Raw genomic sequence first — 21,769 nt, 5'->3', positions numbered from 1 at the left:
AAGAGCGTAGATGAATACAATAGCTTTAGCTCCAAGCAAGGTAAAGCAGTGAGAATACTATAAATATAGCGTACACTTAAAGCGATAAGTGTACTTTCTCCAAACTCCATCTACTGTAGGATGCACTGACTTCAAAACATCCACACTGTCCCTTCAAACTATGTCCTAGAGATGAAATGTTGCCAACAAACAGATCATCATTCTTAATGCTATCATTTTCTTTCTGTTTGAGTCCCTCATTTCTTTTTGTCTTCCTTCGTTTGACCTGTTTGTGCCGATAAAATGAAATCCCTGTTTGCAAAACAACGCTGCCGCCATGCATCGACGTCCATGTAAAATCAGTGAATTGCGCGGCAGCAGGGCGACACCTTGTGGCCAAAGAGGAGAGAAAAGCAGCTTGGAGTAGAGAGGCTCTCCCATCCAAGTCTGAAGAATGGCCTTCACTCTTCTTAACTATACTTACCACCGCACCCTCCACAGAGTATAGCGTTAAATACAAATAAAAAAAAGCTTTTTGGCAGTTAGATACTGCCAGCTGAAAGTTGTGTTTTGTTTGATTTGAATTTTCCCTTAGGCGGGCTGAATACTGCCATGGCGGTTATGGCAATATGGCCGCGTTTAGGATACCTGCCTTTGGGCCCGGTCCACTCAGGATAGATGATGCAGGGTTCAACGGAAAAGCCTTGGAGGACAGTTAAATCAGTCAGCCATGATGCTTTAAAGTCTCTTTTCTATCTTGTCTTATACTTTAAGAGGTAAATTGGCTTTTATGGCTGGTAAAAAACAAATTGAATCATTTTAGCTCCTTTCATGCGAGGAATCCACCTCAAAGTGCTTTGTCACAGTCAAATAAACAGCAGACAACATAAACAGGATGTAAAATTAAAAAAAGTGAAGTTTAAAATAGATTGTTTCATTGCGATCGGGAGTCTTCTCATCTCTCAAACAAGCCAATCCTTCTCACGACCACCTGTGGAGGGAGAGCTTTTGTTAGTCGTTTGTGCGTGAACGTACTCGTAGGGCCCTGAGGTCCAGGAGTGCCGGGGGGTCCGGGGGGTCCATGAGTGCCGGGGCTTCCTTCGACGCCGTAGCCTGGTACGCCTGGGTTACCTTTCTCTCCCTTTGGGCCGGGGGTCCCGGGAAAACCTGAGGATCCGGGACCACCTGCACGTGAGGACAGATTTGGGTTAATTTAAGCTATATTTTATAAAAATAAACCCATTGCATCTCTGCGTAGAAGAGCCTACTTGAGCCATAACCGCCTGGTTGGCCTGGTGGTCCTGGGTATCCTGGGAATCCCTGGTCACCGGGGGCTCCGGGCAGGCCACTGAGACCCGGGTCACCTGTTTGTCCTACAGCCAATCAGAGAAGAGACGCTCAACACGGGACACTTGCACATATTAAACAATAACTCACAGTAAACCTGTGGTTGATCTATTAAACTATTAGTTTAGGTTTGTGTGTTACCTTGAACAGCAGTGCCCTGACCACTAACGTAAGCAGGAGGTCCTGGTGCTCCGGGGTCGCCCTGGTCTCCCTGTTAGAGACAAGTTCAGGACAAAATAGCACATAAGCGGGATAAAAAAATATTTTGAGATACTGTCTTTTTTTTTATAGATATGTCATTATTTTGAGATACTATGTCGTTATTATGAGCTACTAAGTCATTATTATGAGATAATAAGTCATTATTTTTAGATACTAAGTCGTTATTATGAGATGATAAGTCATTATTTTGAGATAATAAGTCATTATTTTGAGATAATAAGTCATTATTTTGAGATAATAAGTCGTTATTATGAGATGATAAGTCATTATTTTATATCTCTTCATCACAAAGCTAAGTTTTCAGTTTTTTTCTTCTCCTGACAGCTGAATGCTTCCCCAAATTAAAGTAGCCAAGGCAAAAATGTATTTAAGAAACGATGGCGCTACCTGCTGGGAGAAAAAGATATGGCAACACTGTTGTCCCAAATCCATCAAACAAACAGTGTTTATTCTAAGTTTCAGTAAGAAACACAAACTCGTGTTACCTTTGCTCCTGTGTATCCTGAGGGCCCCGCGAAACCTGGAGTACCTCTGAATCCCTGTCAGGACAAAAAGAAAGAGGTTTAGTTATATCATTTTATTGTCGTTATTTAAGTTTGAGTTGTTGTCCTGTTGTGTTGTTGACGTTGTACTGTTATCCGTCATTTAATGGCAATGTGTGTGTGTGTCTGTGAATACAAATATAAAATGTTAAAAACTAAATCTGATTTAAATGTACTGTATGGATGATGGGGTTTAATCTGCACTATAGGAGCCTTCCATATCTACATGTTGAATGTGTCCTGATATAAGAACATGGAGGCTTTCTTCTCCTCCACCTCACCCATTATTTCATCTTTCAGGACACCAACAGACGTACATTTAGTGACGTACTGTAGTTCAGTACAGTACAATTTTGAGGTACTTTCCCATATTCAGAGACTTTATGCTTCTACTTCACTTCATTTTACTCCACATTTTAAAAATAATAATCATTTAAAGTTAGTAAATACAAGAGTTTCCTCTGTGATGTATCTGGTCCTGTAGACATTTCAAAGACTTGTGTGATGATAAAACAGTTTGAAGTGTCCTGTTACACGATTTGCAGTGACACCTGTTAGCCAATCAGAAATGAGTATTTTCTGTGTCTACGGTAAAAGTACAACGGCTCATAATATTGACGTCTCAGCTTTTGAATATTTCAACTGATCAGTTAATAGAAGCCCACCTGTTGTCCTGGAGGTCCGGGAGGCCCGTTAAAACCAGGAGCGCCCTGTTTGGTGGAATCAAAGACGACATCCACCACAGAAGAAGAGGGAAAGGAAAGGTGCATATTTGACAACAGACATCGCCACGCGAGAAGAAGTAAGGAATCTCCAGTTGTGCGGAGGGCTTATACAACAAAATGCACACAATTCTACTTCTGATGTGGTGTAACACGGTCAGCTGTTAGCTCTTACTCTGGCACCGGGGTACCCAGGAATGCCCTTCTCTCCAAGTTCACCACGAAAGCCGAAAGGTCCCTGGATAGTAAAAAGAATACGATACAATACATTATAAGGGGAATATATTGATCTCTCAGCTGTTTCAACAACCTCTCTGATTCTTAGAGTCGAGTTGTAGAGTTGTTGCATTAATTGTACAGAAATAGCATTAAAAATGGATGTTTCTGGGAGAAAAAACAAACACTTACAGGTCTGCCAGGACTGCCGGGGAACCCTCTGACCCCCTTTGAGCCAGTCTCACCCTTTGGGAGAGACAGACGGAGGGAGGACAAAGGTGAACATGAGAAGAGCGTCATGTTGCAGTAAATGAACTCTTAAAACATTCTTTGGATTTAAACTCACCTTTGTACGTCCGTGCAAACTGTAAAAAGCCTCACTCAAAAGACAACAGAAAACCACCCGGCTAACACCAGAATTAACTCTTGATGGGAATATATTGTGGATCAAGCGGAACGTCGGAGGTGTCCGGCGCTCTTCAAGCCCCAGAGAAGGAGCTCTGTGTTGGGCTTGGAACGCGGAGGGACCCAGGGACGATGACTCGGAGCATTTTTGTCTCGATGGTTTTGCAACACAAGGGATTTCTAATGTTCACAGTAGAGAACATTAGTAGTCTAGTTCTCATGATTTCCTCTTTTCCTCGGAGCCACTGGATTTCTGTGTGTCAGCTTCCATCATCGCAATGAATGTTTGATTCCCTGAAGGTTTTTGTCGACGTTGCATCGTCATTGTGTGATATTAAAGCTGCATGTTGATGCATTCAAGGATGCTTTTGCGTTTATAATTTGAATACTGGGAAAAAAAGTAAAAAAGTAAAAATTAAACCATCATGTCATGAAAAGGATAAAAAAAAGAGTTTGTAGTTTAATAGCCAACACATTTAGATGTTGGAGTGTCTTTGAATGCAACAACAAAGACAGCGAGTCTGCTAACAGCTCTTGCAAGTTCATTTTATACAGTTTTGAACTGAGATTAATACTAATGGATTTATTGGGATTATTGGGCAAAACCATACACGTTGTTCTACAAACGTATCTGGTATTTTTCTGACTTAAGAGGTTAGGTTGGACGTAGGACACGCGTCTGTATTTGTCCGTCTTTGACACAGTGCAGCTCTTAAAAACGTCGACTAGGACAAGAGTTGCGTTTTCCAACAAACCTGCATTCCTTTGTCTCCTTTGGGAAAACCCACAAACTCCACAACGCCATTGATCACTGGCTGGCCGGGGTCACCGGGCAATCCCACGTCGCCCTGGATGCCGTAATCAAGGGGAGAGAGAGCCGTTTACGCTTATCACCAGGGGGGGGGGCAGGTGGAGGTGGAGACGGAGACGACGGGCAGAGTTTTGGGGCGTTTGGGGGGAAGTGGAGCGGGAGAGGTGACTGTGGATGAAGCCACTGGAGGGGCTGCTGTGCACAGAGCGGGCGGAGGAGGTAGTGGGGTGATGATGTGAGGCTGGTCAGAACGAAGGTCGTTGCTTTAGTTAAACCTTTACCACAATCCAAGTGTCTCTGGAGGCAGAAAGGGTCCGATTGGTTGAGTTACACCTCAATGGGAGGGGCCTATAGTTTTGGTTCAAAAGCCACAAAATTTGATAGAAATATGTTTTATTTTCATGTATTTCTGATGACGAAAGCCTTTATTTTGAAAGGTCAGAGGGCTATCTAAGAATCTGCATAAAGACTAGTTTGATTTTTTACCCCTTTTTATCTATAAATCACACGTTATAATACAAAGTGGCAGAAAAAAGATGCTACACTGACGCTCCGTTGGACCAACCTCGTCCACTCCTCCTCCTCCTCCTCCTCCTCCGTGGCCGTAAAGTTTGCTGTAATCACTGCTCCTCTTCCTCTTATATTTACCCTTTAGTTTCAAACATCAAACAGCCTGCTGCCTGTTTTGTTATTGACCGTCTTTCTAACACTTTTTTGGTGAAACCCCACCACATCTGTGTATGTGTGTGTGTGTGTGTGTGTGTCCTCTGCTCCTAGCCTTCCCTTGCTGTGTTACCTTATCTCCTTTGTAGATAGTGAGAGTTTGTTCGCTTCTTAGCGACCCGTCGCCGGGAGTACCACTGGGTCCGGGAACACCCACTTCGCCCTGGAGTCCGAAATACACACAACACACCGTTAGCCAATCAGGATATTAGAGCAGATGGAGGTGGAGGAGAAACAGGAGGAGGAAGGAGGACAAGATGGGAGGTGAGAGGAAAATAAATAGATGAGAGTTGGAGGAAAAGAGCAGCAAAATATGAACAAAAAAAACAGAGGAGAAAGAAAAAAGAGCAGATAGAAAGAGAGAAATATACTACATGGACAAAAGTATGTGGACAGCGGAATATTCAAAACTAAAGCAGACTGTGACGCTGTGTGAAGTCTGATAAAACACATCTGGTGATGTGGAGTCACAGAGAAGTGAGACATCTCTGCTGCAGGCTGGAGGCTACGTCAGTTTTACACCTGAACCGCCGGGTTGCATTGTGGGTAATGTAGGCGCCACGTTTTGACAAGGAAGAAGAACGTGTGGAATAAAAAAAAGACAATCTCTCCTGTTCTGCTGCTTCTATTTTTAATCATGTTTTGTGACATTTAAAACAAATGTATTATCAGTCTTTTTATTATTTGTATTTATTTATTTTAAGAACTTTGTGACGTCTGCTCAGGAAAATGTTAACAAAAATACTTTGTTGGGAAATTACCTCAAACAAAAAGTGCCCAAAAAGCACAATTGTCCACACACTTTCAGCCACATAGATGATAGATGGATGGATGATAGATGGATGAAAGATGAGAGATGATAGATGGATGAAAGAGGAAGAGTGAGAGAGCAGGAGAAGAGAGAGCTCAGGGATACTTAATCTTGAGTTTCTCGGTGATCCATTTTAAGAATTAACAGTTTGAATTTCTCAACAGGCTCAACAGTGATCCCGGCTGTTTCCACATTCAGCTCAACCCTGAATCCTTCTGAGCTCGTCGGGTCGAGCATACCGTGCCATGCAGTGTGTGAGGAAGAGGACTTGTTAGTGCTCGTGGTGTGGTTGCTGTGAGTGAGATGGGTGGATGGAGGTTGAGGAGTCAAAGAGCAGGCAAATGAACCGCAAATCCCAGAATTCACCCAAATGTGATTAAAAAAAGGGGGGGGGGGAATAAAGTGCAACATGGGAAGTAGGAGCAAGTGATTCCAGCACCAGCTACAGTCCACAGATCGTCCTCCAGAGTGACAGCTCAGACACTCCTGTGTTGAAGTTTATTATTTTATATTGAAGTATTATCTTTTTATTACTTGTCTCATGCTTTGATTTAAGCTGAATTTTTTTATATTAAATGCCAAAAAATGCATGAATTATTTAAAAATCTTTTTCTATTCAATTTGGGAGAAAAACTTCATCATGTAAAATCTCTGAACTGTCACACACCAGTGAGGGGAACAAGTGTGCAATGCCACCGGTCAAGTCACAAACCATATTTCAATTAGATGTTTGTATTTTGGGGGGGGTTGAGATTTGATTATGACTCATAATGACACGTTGATTCCAGATGTTATTTAAATTTCTACAGTTTGCGACTTGTCTCAGCGGCAGCACGGAGCATTTGAAAGAACAAACCAGACAGAATCGAGTAGGTTCATGTGATCTTTTTATCATACAGGAGACGGATGCAACACACAGTTTGGGTAGTCAGTCTGGGGATGGAGAGGAGGAGGAGGAGGAAGAGGAGGGAGGAGGGATGGAGGGATGCAGGGATGGGTGGGGTTAAAGGAGGGCAGGATAGATGGAGGGTGAATTCATGTGTTGGACGGAAGAAGAGCAGGTTGTCAAGGAACCACCAGTCAGATTTTAACATGCATTAAACAATTCATTTCACAAACACACATAAATGCACACACACACACACACACACACTCACACACACACACACACAGGACCCAGCCAGGGCACTCTAAGCCTGCTGTTTCAATGTCTATCGCTGACGTTTACGGGATGTAAGTGAGAGCAAGAGTAGAAACCACAACATTTTACTCCAAAAAGCTTTAATGCAAAGAGTCTCATCAACGTTTGGTAGTAAATAAACAAACATTTGACAACTCTTTATTTAGACATAATGCTCTAAAAGAGCGACTGGTTTCGACCTCAGACTGTTTCTGTCAGTCTCTTTATTGTCTTTAAGTCGAGTGTTGTGGATTCTACTCGTCTGCTCCGGATCTCAAACTAGCGCCTGAGATGACATCACGGCGATGAAGTATCCTCAATCTCACTCGCAGCTCATTTCACACGTTTGTTTCATGCATCATACAAAGTGTGTGTGAATTAACACCAAACAAATAAATCGAATACTTTGGTAAAAGGCAAATGAAGCATTTACACGCCGTCTAAATGGCTTTCATTGGTATTATAGTGATCATAAAGTCGATGGAAGAACTACAAGAGACAAGAATAATGAATCATGTATGTTGCACTCACTCAACAGGCAGTTAACGGTGTGTGTGTGTGTGTGTGTGTGTGTGATTAAATCTCAAGTCTCCAGTTAATAAAGCGTACCTTGTCTCCTTTCTCTCCTACAAATCCGTCACTACGGCTCCCCTAAGAAACAACGGGGTTCACAAAACACACTTGGAGGAACAAAAGCAACAATCTTTAAATGATAAAAACTAACATAATAGAATAAATCAAAGTGCTCTGTTATTATTCTATTCTATTATTTTACTTACCATCAGCCCTGGAGGACCGGGAGGACCAGGCGGGCCCTGGAGACAGACGACCAAAACAGACTCAGTGGAACAGACACAGTCAGGAATAATATTCACACATGCTTCAACTGAATACATATTCTAAATATTCTTAGATGGATAGAAATATGAGTGTCTGCAAAGATTTAATGGTGGTTAGAATAAGATGAATCATGCAAAAAACAAACAAAATCTGCACATATATTAACATTCTTATACCGTTTAATGGAAACCGTAACTGTAAAATATGTTTGACTAATAATGTAATAATAGTGTTACCTGATAATTGAATAGAAATGACTAAATGTATTATTATTTCTTTATTCTCAATCTAAAAAAAAAGTTAAAGTCTTGAAAGGAAATGTTTAAAAATGTTAGAAATAAAAAGTAAACAAAAAAAAACATTTTTAAGTAAGATAAAAGCTAAACTCCTAAATCGGATGACTTATCATGACATCATCTGAAACCTTTGTGAATTGATTAAAACTAGTTCATGTAACAATGAAGTATGTTGTGGTATATTCAATTTCATTTCCGCAAAAAGAGAAATAAAATTGATGTTTGAAGCTTAAACATGTGATGTGACAGTAAGAGGCAGGGAGCCGTCTGATGACTTAGTTGACGTACGGTGTAGCCTTCAGGGCCCCTCGGACCCGGAAAACCAGGCAGACCATCAGGACCTGTGATACCCTGCAGAGACAAAAACACCAGCGGGTCAGAACTCTGCATTTAAAGTGCTCAACATGTATCGATTATCTGTTGTTGCACGGTGAGCAGAAAAAAGTAGGAATCTTACAGGTGGACCGTCTCTTCCTTGCAAACCTGGATAACTCTAAAAAAAAAGAAGCAAAAACACATCATCAGCATCTTCTTCATTTATCAAGACAACCTGACACTCACGCTGACTGGTTAATGGAGAATAAACCTGGTTTAGGATTATTAGGGTTTTGTACACAGAGGAGGTTTAAGCAGGACGCCACCATGTTTACTATCAGCTCTACTGTGGCACCACCTGGTGGCCACACACAGCTTTGCAGGCTGGCTCAGCGCTGATTTATGCATGTACCATAACCGTACCATGCAACTGCAACCACATTGTTTCTATAAATGAAAATAATCCAAAACTTCAACAAAAAAAAACATTAACATTGTAACATTTTTAGAGGTCATGTGAATATTTTATGTAGGAAATGTGGTGCAGATTATTCAGAGTGTTACAGTCTTGAAATTTTGAATCGCAGAACAAATCCACACCAAAAACAACTTTACACAAAACTTTACATGTCTGACAAACACACACTTAGCTGGATTAAAAACACAGCTCTCTTGATGACGATAACAAAACTTCTCAGATCTTTGAGCTTGGATAACTTTAACAATAGTAAACTTTTTCCAAAGTCAACAGAAAGAATATTTTCTTATTTTTTCAAATATCAGATGTTCGTGAAAATGTTCGATGTTCAATGAATGTGGGAACATCATGTTCCCACAGTCAAAAGCGAAGAAAAGATTAAACATCAAAGCCACACTTTGCTAATGAAGTCAGTAAAAAGCCCCAAATCCATGAGCTTGTTTCCTCCAAAGGACAAAAGTCAGAAACCAGTACGGCGGGAAAACAAGCTCAAACTACTCTAATTACATATTAAACATGTAATAACACCAGCAGTGATGAACAACAACAACTCAACGACAAAGAAGATGGACTCAAAGAATAACACGAAGAAGAAGAAGAAGAGGGAAGTATGAAATCTTACCGTGATGCCGTTATCAGAGATGAACCGAGGCTCTCCTTTCTGACCCTTCGGCCCAGAAGGCCCCTGTGTGAGTAAAAGGACGCCGTCACTATTAATCGATCTATCACAAAGCAGCGACAATAATATTCACCTGTATTCTCTATATGATGACTTCAAACATGCTCAAATACATAAAGTGATACAAAGAGAAATGGAAGTTTGTCCTCACAGCAAATCCGGGTGCTCCGGGTCCTCCGAGCCCGTAGCCGGGCGCTCCGGGTTCTCCTCTGGTCCCGTTACATCCGTCCAGTCCCGATGGTCCTCGTCCACCGTCCTGACCAGGGTGACCCTACAATCAAAAGAGTCAAAAGGCCTGCTTCACATCGGAGTGTTAGCTTTATGAAAATACAGAGACTATGACTGTAACCACAGGATGATCAGGAACACGTGTCGTGTTGTGTATTGATGTTACTTACAGGTACTCCATCTGTTCCTTGGAACCCCGGTACTCCCATAGGCCCCTGTGTTAGCAGATAAACCGTCATTCATAATCAGTGATAATAGCGACACCTGCTGGTGAAAGCATGCTAACTGTTTAGCATGAACCTTTAGCTTCAGTCGTGCATTATAATGAATCGATATTTCAACACCCACCTTGTCTCCTTTGGGGCCAGACGGTCCTTTCAGTCCGACGTGGCCCTTCTCTCCTTTAGGCCCCGTGGGCCCCGGGCCCCCGTGTGGCCCCTCTGGTCCGCTCTGACCAACATCGCCGAGAGACCCCGGACGACCCTGAGAGGAAGAGAGGAGACAGCCGGTCACGAAAAGGACGAACAGACAATCGGTAAAAGGCGCGAATATTAAACCTACAAACATGTTTCATTCTATTTATTAGTTCATTATTCATAACCCCCTAATGTAACATTCATGAGCAGTATTTAAACTTGTATTACATGAGTTATAACACACCGTCATTCAAACATTAACAGGTGGATGAATGAGCGGGGCCGGAGGAACGGCGGGGTGTTCGTTAGGAACGCACATTCACAGCACAGCGTCCGCTGCTCACAACCTGCCATTAGCTCATATTTCAGGGTAAAGACAGAGAGGAGGAGACAGGAGGAGGGCGGCGCAGATGTCCGGGTCCGGGGTCAAAGCGAAGTCAAGAGGATTCTAAAATGACTCAGGCTGAAGGCTTATTATTGCTGTCACCGAGTCAGTTAGATTAGAAAGAAACCGCTTCATTATGCGCGCAAACGGAAGATTTCTTTGTGCTCATCACATAAACTCGTTTGTTTGCTCGTGAATTCATTTCACAAAGACGTCACACAGCTGAGTCTGTGAGTGCTTGAATGTATGCGCATCGGTTTTGTCCTTAACTTAAAGGAGTAGAACAGAGTTAGGTAAAAAAACACACGTAACTCCAGAGCACACACACACACACACACATTCCTATATACTGTATATGCACATGCACAGTGGATGCGGACACCCTTCATTACACACAAGGTAAAGGTTCACACACCCCTCCATTACAAAAAGGAAGATAAATCTTCCCAACACCTGGTCCTACACATCTATCACCGCTCTGCCTGCAGACACACAACTGTAAAATAAGTAATCCGACATCAGGGCACATCATGGAAAAAAGGTCAAATACCAGTTATAAACAATCTTTAGTGAGTTTGTTTTAGCCTGCAGGGAGCACCAGCCGGGTGGAGTTTGGAGCATCAGGACCAGTTTATGTGACTTAAAAGTCACAAGAAAGTATAAATACCTTCTTGTGAGTGTCTAAACTTTACGTTTTATTCTGTATGGCAAAGCTTATGAAGCATGAAACCAGGAATACAAATAACAGTTAGATATTTAACTCTAAAAAACACATTTCAGAATCAAACTCATGGAGCTGCTTTAGAAAATGCCAGGCTAGCTGTTCCCCCTTGTTTCCAGGCTTTATGCTAAGCTAAGCTAACCGCCCGCTGGCTGCAGCAGGGGGGGGGGGGCAGGTAACATTAATGACAGGGCTGAACCAGGTAACGCTGTCTGGCTCGCAGCTCACACCTGGTTGCACCCGGGAGAGAAACTATGCGGGCATCCCGACACTTTCTCTCACGCCTCGCCTTCCTTCCATCTCGTCCTTCATCGCTCTTCCTCGTCGGCCTCCGTCGCCTTTAGCTCGCAACCTCTTCATAACTGCTCCTCCTGCGACACGCTCGTGTTTTTTATCTGTATTCGTGCCCAAACAGCTCCAGAAAAAACAAACACTTCACGTCATCTCTTTCTAGTCTTTCTAGTATCTGTTTTTTAGGTCAGAGGGGTAACTTTCAAAGACTCGGCCGTCCGTCTGGTGTTACGTAAAAAGGTGAGAGGTCACGTGTGAGTTAAGGTGAATGATGCTTCTGCTGCTCCCATCCTTTCTTAACCACGGGCGCATTGATACAAAGGGACTTTTTGCCCATTTGCGAAAAAAGCTAATAAATGTGAGAAACAGCTAAAATGTAATCTTCAGAGAGCCTCTTTCACGGTCAGCAGGAGGAGAGTGTCTCTGTTTATTGCCTAACATGGCATGGAATTCATGAATTCAGTCCGCAGAGGAAGAAGATCACAGAGTGGAGATAAAAGTAAAAAAGGATGAAAGGGAACTAAAAGAAGGGGAAACCAATAAAGAGAGCACTGCTAAATCATCAGATTATTTTGTGGAAATGAATGTGACGCGTACCAAAGACACATGAACGGTTGGGGCAGTGTGTGCGTTTGATTTAGGGGCCTCACAGGTCATCTAGGAGTGACCTCAGAAATAAAGCGAGTGTGTAAACAACTTTGTTCACGCTGCAGACGGGTCGTACGTGAGGTTAAAGAGCCAGTATACCAGTTCTAGACGTGCAGTAAAACCACAACTAAAAGGGGCTAAAAACCTCTGTGGGTTTGTCATTTGACCTCAGATGTAACCGTGGAGCTTTCAAAGGGCAGCGTGTGGGATTTGGCGTCATCTAGTGGCGAGGTTGCAGATTGCAATCGACTGAAACTTCCCCCGTGCGGCAGTGTTTGGTTCGTTCAGTCTGGGCTACTGTAGGAACAGAGGAGCCGCTCCTATATGTAGATACAGACGCCTCATTCTAAAGGACACGAAAACACATATTCTTATTTTCAAGAGATTATTCACTAAACAAAGCATACCAGTTCTGCCAATAGATCTCTCTAAATGCTACACACTGGCCCTCTAAAGACACCAAATATGAATTGTTACACATAATTTGTTAAAGTTACAGTGGGTTTATTCTTTTGGTTAACGCTAGAATAAAAAATGGCTTCTCTAGTCCACATGGTTCACATCTAGTTTGCACACATTATACAAATAAAGTACTCTTTTTATCAGAGATCCGTTTGCCAGCGCCCCCCCGACACCGTCTCACCGCAGACACCCTCGCCAGTTGGCATCCCCGTCTGTTTTCATGCCAGCCCGGCGGGTCTCCGCCCCGGCTCTTCCAGACCTTCCATCCTCATCACCTTCCAGCAGACTGGTCAGTTTGTAGGCCCAAATCCCCTCCAGCACAAAGGGCACAATGGAGCCTATTCTGGGCCGCTAAGCTCTCTGGACTTACCGCTCCCACCGGGCCTACCTCACTTCCTGATAGGGGAGAGTGCTTGGACAGACAGATTCTAGCCGCCATGCGTGTGAAAACCAGCGTGTGTGTGTGTGTGTGTGTGTGTGTGTTGTCCACCAACGCACGCGCCTACAAACCCGCGAACACACACCCTCGGGCCCTCTGAGGGTTTATCGGGACGCATTGTTTTGAAGCTACGAGTGCGCTAGGGGGGGAAGATTTTAGCTGTCACACCGCATGCTCACTGGGGGACGGTGATGGGTGCAACGCGGAGAGGAGGGAGGATGGGTGGGTGGGGGGGTGGGGGGCAAATGTTGGGTCTTTGGGTGCAAGTTGAATCAGCGGGGGCAGTTTGATAACCTGATTACAGGTCGGGCCACGTGAGTCGGCAGAACCTCAAACAAGCACAGAAAGGCTACAAGAATGCGGTCGAAGGGACGGGACTTTTGATGCTGTTAAAGATGAAGCAAGTGAAAACACTAACTAAAGAGTCAGCAGCTCCCACACTCAACTACACACACACACACACACACACACACAAACACGAGAGAAAGAGGGGGAATCCTCTCTAGATGGGAATGTTTTGGCTGCGTCGTCTTTTTTTTCCTTCCGGCAATCAGACCGCGAACCCAAACACCTTTCATTTACCTCAGACATGTTTGTCCTGCTCAGGATGAGTGATGATACATCAACCAAAGACAGGGCGGGCGGACACGGACACACGCACACACACACACACACACACACACACAGAAATGGCCTCGGATCAACATCACACTGGGAACAGTTGGGCGCTAAGGATGTAATCAAACCTGCATTCGGTTTTGTTTAATCTGCATTTTGTCTGTTTGTAAATAAAAGTCACAAAATATGTAACTTGTTTATTGGACAGTTTTTGGTCATTCTGCGAGATTCAGTGAGATTTCTTTGATGCGATTCCTATTCTGATTTTTACTACACGACGCAACAGCTGGATTTGGACTTGGATTTTGGTTCTTTACGAGGTTTATGAGGATTTCTTTTAAATGATTTCCTTTACATCAATATAAACTCTAAACATGAAGTCATCATCGAAACTCCAGCTAATAAGCTATAAAACCATGTATGTGTTGTCTGTTTGAAAAGGGGGAATAAATGAACTTAAACTTGGAAACCAACCCAATCTATAAGTGTGAGTTACCTTCAATTCATCAAAAAACATGTGTTGTGCTTTTGAATAATGAAACCTTGATTGAAATAAAAGTTTTAACATTTACTTCTTTAAACACAAACAATGGAAACATGTGGTCAGATAAATTATCGAAAATAATTTACTTGCGTTTTTCTTTCTTTTTTAACTGTGTTACTGCACAATAATGATCTATTTTTCTCTACTTCTTGCCATGAGTGTGCTGTGTCCATTGAGTGGCCACAGAGAGGAGAATGTGACACGAGCAAATAAAAATAAACGCTCTGAAGCTTCTCGGGGTTTCAGGTTAAATGTAAACACATCCCAGCATGCCTCTCTTCAGACTGATTCCCACCCCTCCTCTGCACATCTGACTCATCTGTTTGTAGTAATCGCCGCCATTAAACAAACAACCTGTTGTCTCTTTATCCATCCAGGTGCTTTCCCCTCCAATAAAATCCCCATTAGCGGTCAGCTGTCCCACGGTGATGATGTCATGAAGCCGTGGTGTTTTCTCAGCTGAAGTGAAGCTACAGCACGAGGACGGAAATCAAATCTTTTTGTTTATAATTTCATTATGAGCCTCAGTAAGTGAGACAGAAAGCGCCGGTTTCCCATGAGGCCGTGCTCCAGAGGAGCAGTTAAGGAAAAGCCATAAAACTAAACACAGGATTTTTAACTCCACAGCCCTAAAAACTTGGACTAATTGGCGTACTCGGGGCTGGAACGCAGAAATGTGCCCGAGGTGGCGACAACCTGTGAGTGCAAACAGCAAGATGTAATTGTCACGTTTAAACCTTTAAGGCCTTTAAAAGTGATGTACAGATGTGCCCGTTGAGGTAATGTGGATAAAGATCAATTACTACACTCAATTAGGATTTGTTTGAGGTAAACAAGGCAAAAAAAGAATCACGTTTAGATATTTCTTTTGAGTTGTAAAGACGTCGTTGTTTCTCTGTGACGCAGCAACACCTCCACTCGAGTGCTGCTAAACTAAAGTTAAACTACGGATTCAAATAAATGGTCCTTTGTGACGGAAACCAAGACTTTTTTTAGAGATAAGATCAGCAAAAGAAGCTTCACATGTGGAGCAAAAAGAGCAGAAAGCGGCCTGAGAGTGACGAATGAATCACTTTGTGTCATTACGAACACGACGCAGCGTCTGGCATTGTGACAGGTACGAAGACATCTGGATATTTTTAGGTATTAGCTAAATTACAGCTGATACTATAAGCCTACTATAATCTTTTTCACTTCTATCTTATACATGTCAGTAGTTCTTCCTCCTTATGTATGCTTCTTGTTTTTATTTTGATTATTTCAATTTCAATACCTCAATTCAGCGAACGGCAGTTTATTTGTGTCCTCTTTACTTTATCGTTGCAAGTGTTATTGTTCCGCGATGCTCCAAACAAGAAGAAGTGCTGCGACCGTCAGGACGAAACCCAGACTGCTGATCGACCTCAACGTCTGGGCCGAACACTCGTTTACAAACAACACTGAAGTGTGTTGACGGCAGAGACGGCCGAGAATGTGGGAGATGACGAACAAAACAACGTCAAAAACGTGTTTCAGATCCGATTCATCGGACATGTGAAAATATACGGCGAGTGAACCTCCTGTTTGTTTTGGTCCGCTTGGCCTCTCTGTGTTTAGAACGGGGCGACGTGTCACCTTCTCCCGCCTGCGTGACAAAAGGACTGAAGTGTGTGAAGACGAGCTCCATCCAGCTGTGTTTAGTTAGGAAGGGATTTCAGATTCCTGCAGAGTTTGTTCATAAGAATGTGCATATTTTCTGTGTGTGTGTGTGTGTGAGCAGCGTGGGACTCTACTTCTCCTCTACTACGAGTCCAGAGATAGGAAATAAAGCAGCTGTACTTCCTCCTGATCCAATCAGACGCCCACCCAACCTGAGGCCCAACCTGAGGCCCAAACTGAGGCCCAACCTGAGGCCCCTCCACATGGACGGATTATGAGACGGCACCGACGTGTAAAGGGCCCCAACTCTCCTACATGAGAACAACAGCCACGTATTCACAGAGACTTCTTTTTTGTTGGTATTCTGTTTCTCATTTTGGGCGTTACACATCTCTTTGTAGTCGTTTTGTGTCTCTTTGTAGTTGTTTTGTGTCTCTTTGTAGTCGTTTTGTGTCTCTTTGTAGTTGTGTTGTATCTCTTTGTAGATGTTTTGTGTCTCTTTGTAGTTGTTTTGTGTCTCTTTGTAGATGTTTTGTGTCTCTTTGTAGTTGTTTTGTGTCTCTTTGTAGTTGTGTTGTATCTCTTTTTGGTTGTTTTGCATCTCTTTGTAGATGTTTTGTGTCTCTTTGTAGTCGTTTTGTGTCTCTTTGTAGTCGTTTTGTGTCTCTTTGAAGTTGTTTTGCATCTCTTTTTGGTTGTTTTGCATCTCTTTGTCCTCGTTTTGTGTCTTTTAAGTTATTTGGTGTCTCTTTTTGGTAGTTTCACTTCTCCTTCTGGTAATTTTATGGCCCTTTGTGACTTCCCAAAAAGAAATGTTATCAGTAACTTCAGACAGAGGCTCAGGCCTGTCAGGCCGCTGTACCTCTCCAGTAGACCTGTTCAGTAATCCCTCTATCCCTCTATAAGGTCAAAACCATCTTCTTATGTTATCTTAATAACCATGCACACATGGGATTTAACCACACACACGATTGCAAAAGTATTTTTGACCTTTTGAAAGGCGATGAGCATCTACATGTTTTACAGTCTAAGTTTGAGCTTCAGCAATGAGCAGGGCGGGGCAAGAAAAAAAAAAGTCATAAATTACAGTTTGAATTTGTGTTGAATGCGTGTGTGTGAGTGTGTTAAATATGTGTGTGTGTGAGTGGAAATGTCATAAATAACTCTGCCGTCATCATCACATCAAATCACAAGAGCCATAAAATCAGTAATAACCAGTTTTGTACATTCCCTCAAGGATTTGCCCTTTGTATATGTGTTTGTGTGTGTGTGTGTGTGTGTGTGTGTGTGTGTGTGTGACATTAGATCACCCAGAAGGTGTCTAATTCCTGCTCTATGCAGAAAGGACAGCTGAGGAGGAGGAGGAACCCAGTTACACCTTCCCTTTGGCCTTTTTCCCACATAATTTACTTTTATTGCATGTTATCATATATTTATTGTATGTTCTCATACTTTTATTGTATGTTCTCATACTTTTATTGTATGTTCTCATACGTTTATCTATTTGAACTTTGCGCCAAAGACTTCAGTTACGATTAGATGAATGAGTAAACGACCATGAACAGGTTTAAACAGGCTGAACGTCACAAACAGATCTACACATAAGGTCAGCTTCCTAGCTTTCAACTGCATTCACTGCAGGAGTTTGTTTTTCCACATTAAATCTCAAACTTTGTGATAAAACACGAGAAACTGCTCAAACTTGAACTCTTGCTGGCAGTTCCTAAAGCGGCCATGTGAGGGCAGCAGTGTGCACTGGAAACAGAGAAGATGCAGCAACAGGTCTTTGGTACGGGAGCTGTTTCTTCTTCTACTGTTTCCTTCTAGTTTGACTTTAAACTTTTACACTAAACAGGAAACAGTGACGTTTGTTTTGTTGTTTTACCTTTAAACAAATATTTCAACCACACATTGACTATCGATATGTCAATTACTCAGCCAGAGTTACCTTGAATTCTTGAAGAAAACTTTATTTTTCTGGCGTGAAACGAAGAATCAGAAAACGGAGGAAAGCCGCTGACCCCCTTTTACTTTAATTCATCAAGGCTTTTCTCTGTTCTTTCATTCTCCGTTTTCTTCAAGAATTCAAGGTAACAGGAGGAGAGTAACTGATGTACGAAGGCTCAATTTGTGAAGTATTCCTTTAACTTTAATTCATGAGATTAAATAAAGTTTTAGGATTTTAAAGACCATTAAAGATCCAAAAAGAAAGGAAGCTCAGAGTGATGAGAAAGGAGAGACGCAAAGAAGAGATAAAAGAGACACACACACACTTTGACCTGTCTATCTCGGAGTCTGTGATCCTGGTGCCCCTGACCTTCTGGTCTACAATGGCCTTTGTGTCGGCTGTGACCTCTGACCTTTGCTAGACTGAACCCAGTGTTTGGTGACGGGATGAGCCGCCTGCGAGTGTCAGGTGTGTGTGTGTGTGTGTGTGTGTTTAAGAGACAAGTTCAAAGCTAGAAGTCGCATCCTTTTTTCTATCGTTGAAAGACAAGGAGACGGCTTTTTGTTTTGTCGAGACATTTTGGGAGGCAAAATGGCCGCTCTACCACCATTTTATACGTCTATGTATGTATATGTATATGTGTGTGTGTGTGTGTGTGTGTGTGTGTGTGTGTGTGTGTGTGTGTGTGTGTGTGTGTGTGTGTGTGTGTGTTGAGACGAAGCCAAAACAAAGACCACGACCTCAAAAGGAGGGACAGCCTGATAAAATGCCATGTAGGGGCCCAGCCGTGTGTGTGATAAGACTGTCCTATACATCCCCAGACTCACACACACACACACACACACACACATACACACACACACAATCCGAAAACCGCACAAGCTTCATAATCACAAACGCGACACATTAGAGGAGGCATGGTGAGAGAGGTGGGAGACGTACTGAAAGATAAGGAGGAGGAAGATCAAAGTCAGCGCTCATGCTTGTCTCAGGGCTCTGATTATCTGAGTGCAATCTGAGCCTCCGTCTGTGTGTGAATACACGCCATCTTCCTTTAACGGGCCTCAATATCGCTTTCCTTTATCCTTCCCTCTTTCTTTATGTGTATTTTTTTGGGAAGCGATAAAGGTTAAAGGGCTATTGCAAGACTTTAAGGCTCAAGAAACATACTCCTACAAACTTTGAAGCTTTTTTAAATGTGTGCGTAAAATAAACTCTATTTTAGTTTGCATTGATCTTCACTTCAATCCTTTAACTTTCTGTAATATCTCCGTCTTTATCGTCCTCTCCTGCCAACTTCCTGGATGTTTTTAATTCCTTCCTTTTTCTACTGCTTCCTGCTTTGGGATTAAAGTTTCTTGCAACCCGGTTGTCCTCGTCTTCTGCTCCTTTATGTTTGCTCAATCTGTCCCATCTTCCTCTTCTTCTTCTTCTTCCTCTTCCTGGTTTGACATAAAAGGGATCGAGCCAACCTCTCTCTCTCTCTCTCTCAGGATTAAAGTAAAGGAATTCAGGGATGGAGAGACGGCGTCTTTCACCGAGAGGCCCCCGCGGAGGCGTTTCATCCCTCCTTCTCTTATCTTCCCATCCCAGCGAGACACACATCCACTATCACTTTACCCTCATCGTCTTTTAAAAGTCTCTCTTTTCCTCTTTCCTCTCTACGCATCCTTTATTCCTGCCGCCCTTCTGTTGTCTGTGTGCGTGAGAGAGAGAGAGACTTTTACATGCGATGCAAACAGCTACAATAACTAGTTTTCATTATTTTTTAATTGCTCAAATTGATTAATAGATTATCAAAAAGCGTTTCTGATGAGTCTGCTGAAATGAATGCTACCTGAACCCAGGTGTGTGTGTCAGTTTGTGGTAATCTGATTAAACACAACACAGGTGAGCACAATAAAAGCTGGAATAATTGAGCGTTTTAAAGTGATCGAGTTGACTCCGCTGACAGCTTGACAGAATCAGGAAGTCCTCCCTCCGCCTCTCTGTTTCTGACGGGCACACAGACGGAGGTCCGGCAAAAATGAAATAAAACACGCACTTCCTGACTCCTGCGTAACTTGAAATGTGTGTTGACCTAACCACTGCTTGAACACACACCGACCATCCTGTCATCCCTAACGCTGCCCTCTGACCCCCGGGGGGGGGTTCACTCCACGGGAGTGGATGTTATTGGACCTAATGGATCCAAGATGACACAGAGGGAAGTCACACACATGTGAACACAAGCTTCTAAATACAAAGTGGAGCCCTTCGGCTATTAATAATGAAAACCGACTAAAAGCAACACGGGCCGTCTGGACTGTGTCTTTGTGGTGTTTGTGTTGGGGTCGGATGTTTTATGACCGATGGGAGAAGGATGTTACTCAGGCAGGAGCAATGGATGTAAGAGCTCCAGATGATAAGATCCATCCAGCGCATACAGTGATTAAAGCTTCGTCCTTTATAGGCACAGAGAGAGGTTTGTCTGTCGCTCCCGATATAAACAGATGTTTTGCTTTCGTGTTGCGTTTATTAGCCGGAGGAATTCATATTTCTACGTCTCGGCATGTCAGTCCTGCCCTCCTCCTCTAATAATACAGCAGTGTGTGCAATGCCCTCCAGCTTTACCAACGTTTGCACAGCAGGAACAACAATGGAAACAAGAAGATGCTTGTTTGTTTCCAAAGGTTCAGGACTTCTATTTTAAGTGACAATCTTCACATTTACATATTCTGACTGCCTCTAATGTGAGCGATGAGAATGCTTTATAATAAATAAATATAACGTTGTAGGTTGGTTGCATGAGATGAAATGGTGGGAAAACAAACACAAAGTACATTTAGTACGTCTTGTCTCCAGCTGACACGAAAGAACGATTAAAACATGCCATTGAAACACATTCCTGAAGACTTCTGTGTTCAAAATTTGCTTTACAATTGAATAGAAACACGTTTATTGTGTTTTTATTCTCTTTTATTTAATTACAGTAAAACAATTTCTGTGTTTGTGGCCCTTTTAAGGAATATTTGTAACTATTGTTTTTCTCAGTGTTGGATGAGAAGTTTGGTACCAATGTCGTGTAGTAAATATGAAAGCTACAGCCAGGAGTTGGTTAGCTTAGCTTAGCATTAAGACAGGAAACAGCAGTGACTGCTGTTTTACAATTCAGTTTTTGTACGAATAACAAACAAAACGTAAAGTGTTGATTTGTGAGCTTTAGTGGTGCTGGTAGGTAGATTTTGTTAGCTTTTGAAAAGAGCTAGGCTAGCTGTTTCCAGCCTTTATGCTAAGCTAAGCTAACCGGCTGCTGGCGCCAGCTACATACTGAACAGATTTATCTGAGAGTGGTATCGATGTTATCGCCTAAATCTTGGTAAGAAAGCATCAAAGTGTATTTACCAACATGTTAAACTATTCCTTGAACTTTAATTTAGTAATCTAACCTTTCCTTGATTCACAGAATCTAGTTTGACAGTTTTCTGCTTCGGCTCCTTTTCCTCCCTTTTGCATGAGAAGGTTTACATGCAACAACTGTCGTCTTAACAATGAATAGACGCACATTAGAAACGCCTTTACACACAAACAGTAATTATACTTGCACAGCACATGCAGTACTCTTTCCGTGGCTGTGATAGATTGCATCAAGAGTTGACCTTTTGATAAACCTCATCATTTGTTCTGTTAAACGACTGACAAGACTTCACCCTCGGGGATCAACAGAGCATCACCTGCCTGATTCATCTCATTACGTGTGTTGCTATGTTCTCAGTAAAAGTGCCAAAGTTTCGGACATAATGTGTCCCCATGTGAACTTTGATGATGCATGAGCTGATGACAGGCTCTATATTGGATCTACACAGTGAACGGTTATGGATAGAGT

At 42.6% G+C, this 21,769-nt stretch overlaps 1 protein-coding gene across 3 annotated transcripts in view; it reads right to left on the bottom strand.

Moving 5' to 3' along the window:
- col4a6 (collagen, type IV, alpha 6) overlaps positions 1-21,769 on the bottom strand; it is a 98,755-nt gene that overhangs the window by 15,905 nt on the left and 61,081 nt on the right. The window contains exons 5-21 of one of the 3 annotated variants that reach the window (XM_079184719.1): positions 10,143-10,277; positions 9,965-10,009; positions 9,718-9,837; positions 9,510-9,572; positions 8,552-8,587; positions 8,383-8,445; positions 7,738-7,773; positions 7,568-7,609; positions 4,189-4,281; positions 3,221-3,274; positions 2,988-3,050; positions 2,756-2,800; positions 2,034-2,087; positions 1,468-1,537; positions 1,248-1,352; positions 1,015-1,164; positions 632-682 (exon numbers count right to left, since the gene is read on the bottom strand). In XM_079184719.1, coding sequence (XP_079040845.1) covers positions 632-682; positions 1,015-1,164; positions 1,248-1,352; positions 1,468-1,537; positions 2,034-2,087; positions 2,756-2,800; positions 2,988-3,050; positions 3,221-3,274; positions 4,189-4,281; positions 7,568-7,609; positions 7,738-7,773; positions 8,383-8,445; positions 8,552-8,587; positions 9,510-9,572; positions 9,718-9,837; positions 9,965-10,009; positions 10,143-10,277 — 1,225 coding nt within the window. Of the gene's footprint in view, positions 1-631; positions 683-1,014; positions 1,165-1,247; positions 1,353-1,467; positions 1,538-2,033; positions 2,088-2,755; positions 2,801-2,987; positions 3,051-3,220; positions 3,275-4,188; positions 4,282-5,040; positions 5,131-7,567; positions 7,610-7,737; positions 7,774-8,382; positions 8,446-8,551; positions 8,588-9,509; positions 9,573-9,717; positions 9,838-9,964; positions 10,010-10,142; positions 10,278-21,769 lie in introns of all 3 variants that reach the window. The other 2 variants (XM_079184720.1, XM_079184721.1) reach the window with 2 other exon arrangements.

This window comes from Pholis gunnellus (genome assembly GCF_910591455.1).
Source record: "Pholis gunnellus genome assembly, chromosome: 23".
NCBI classification, from domain to species: Eukaryota; Metazoa; Chordata; class Actinopteri; order Perciformes; family Pholidae; genus Pholis; species Pholis gunnellus.
This window is presented reverse-complemented; position numbering and strand designations above follow the sequence as displayed.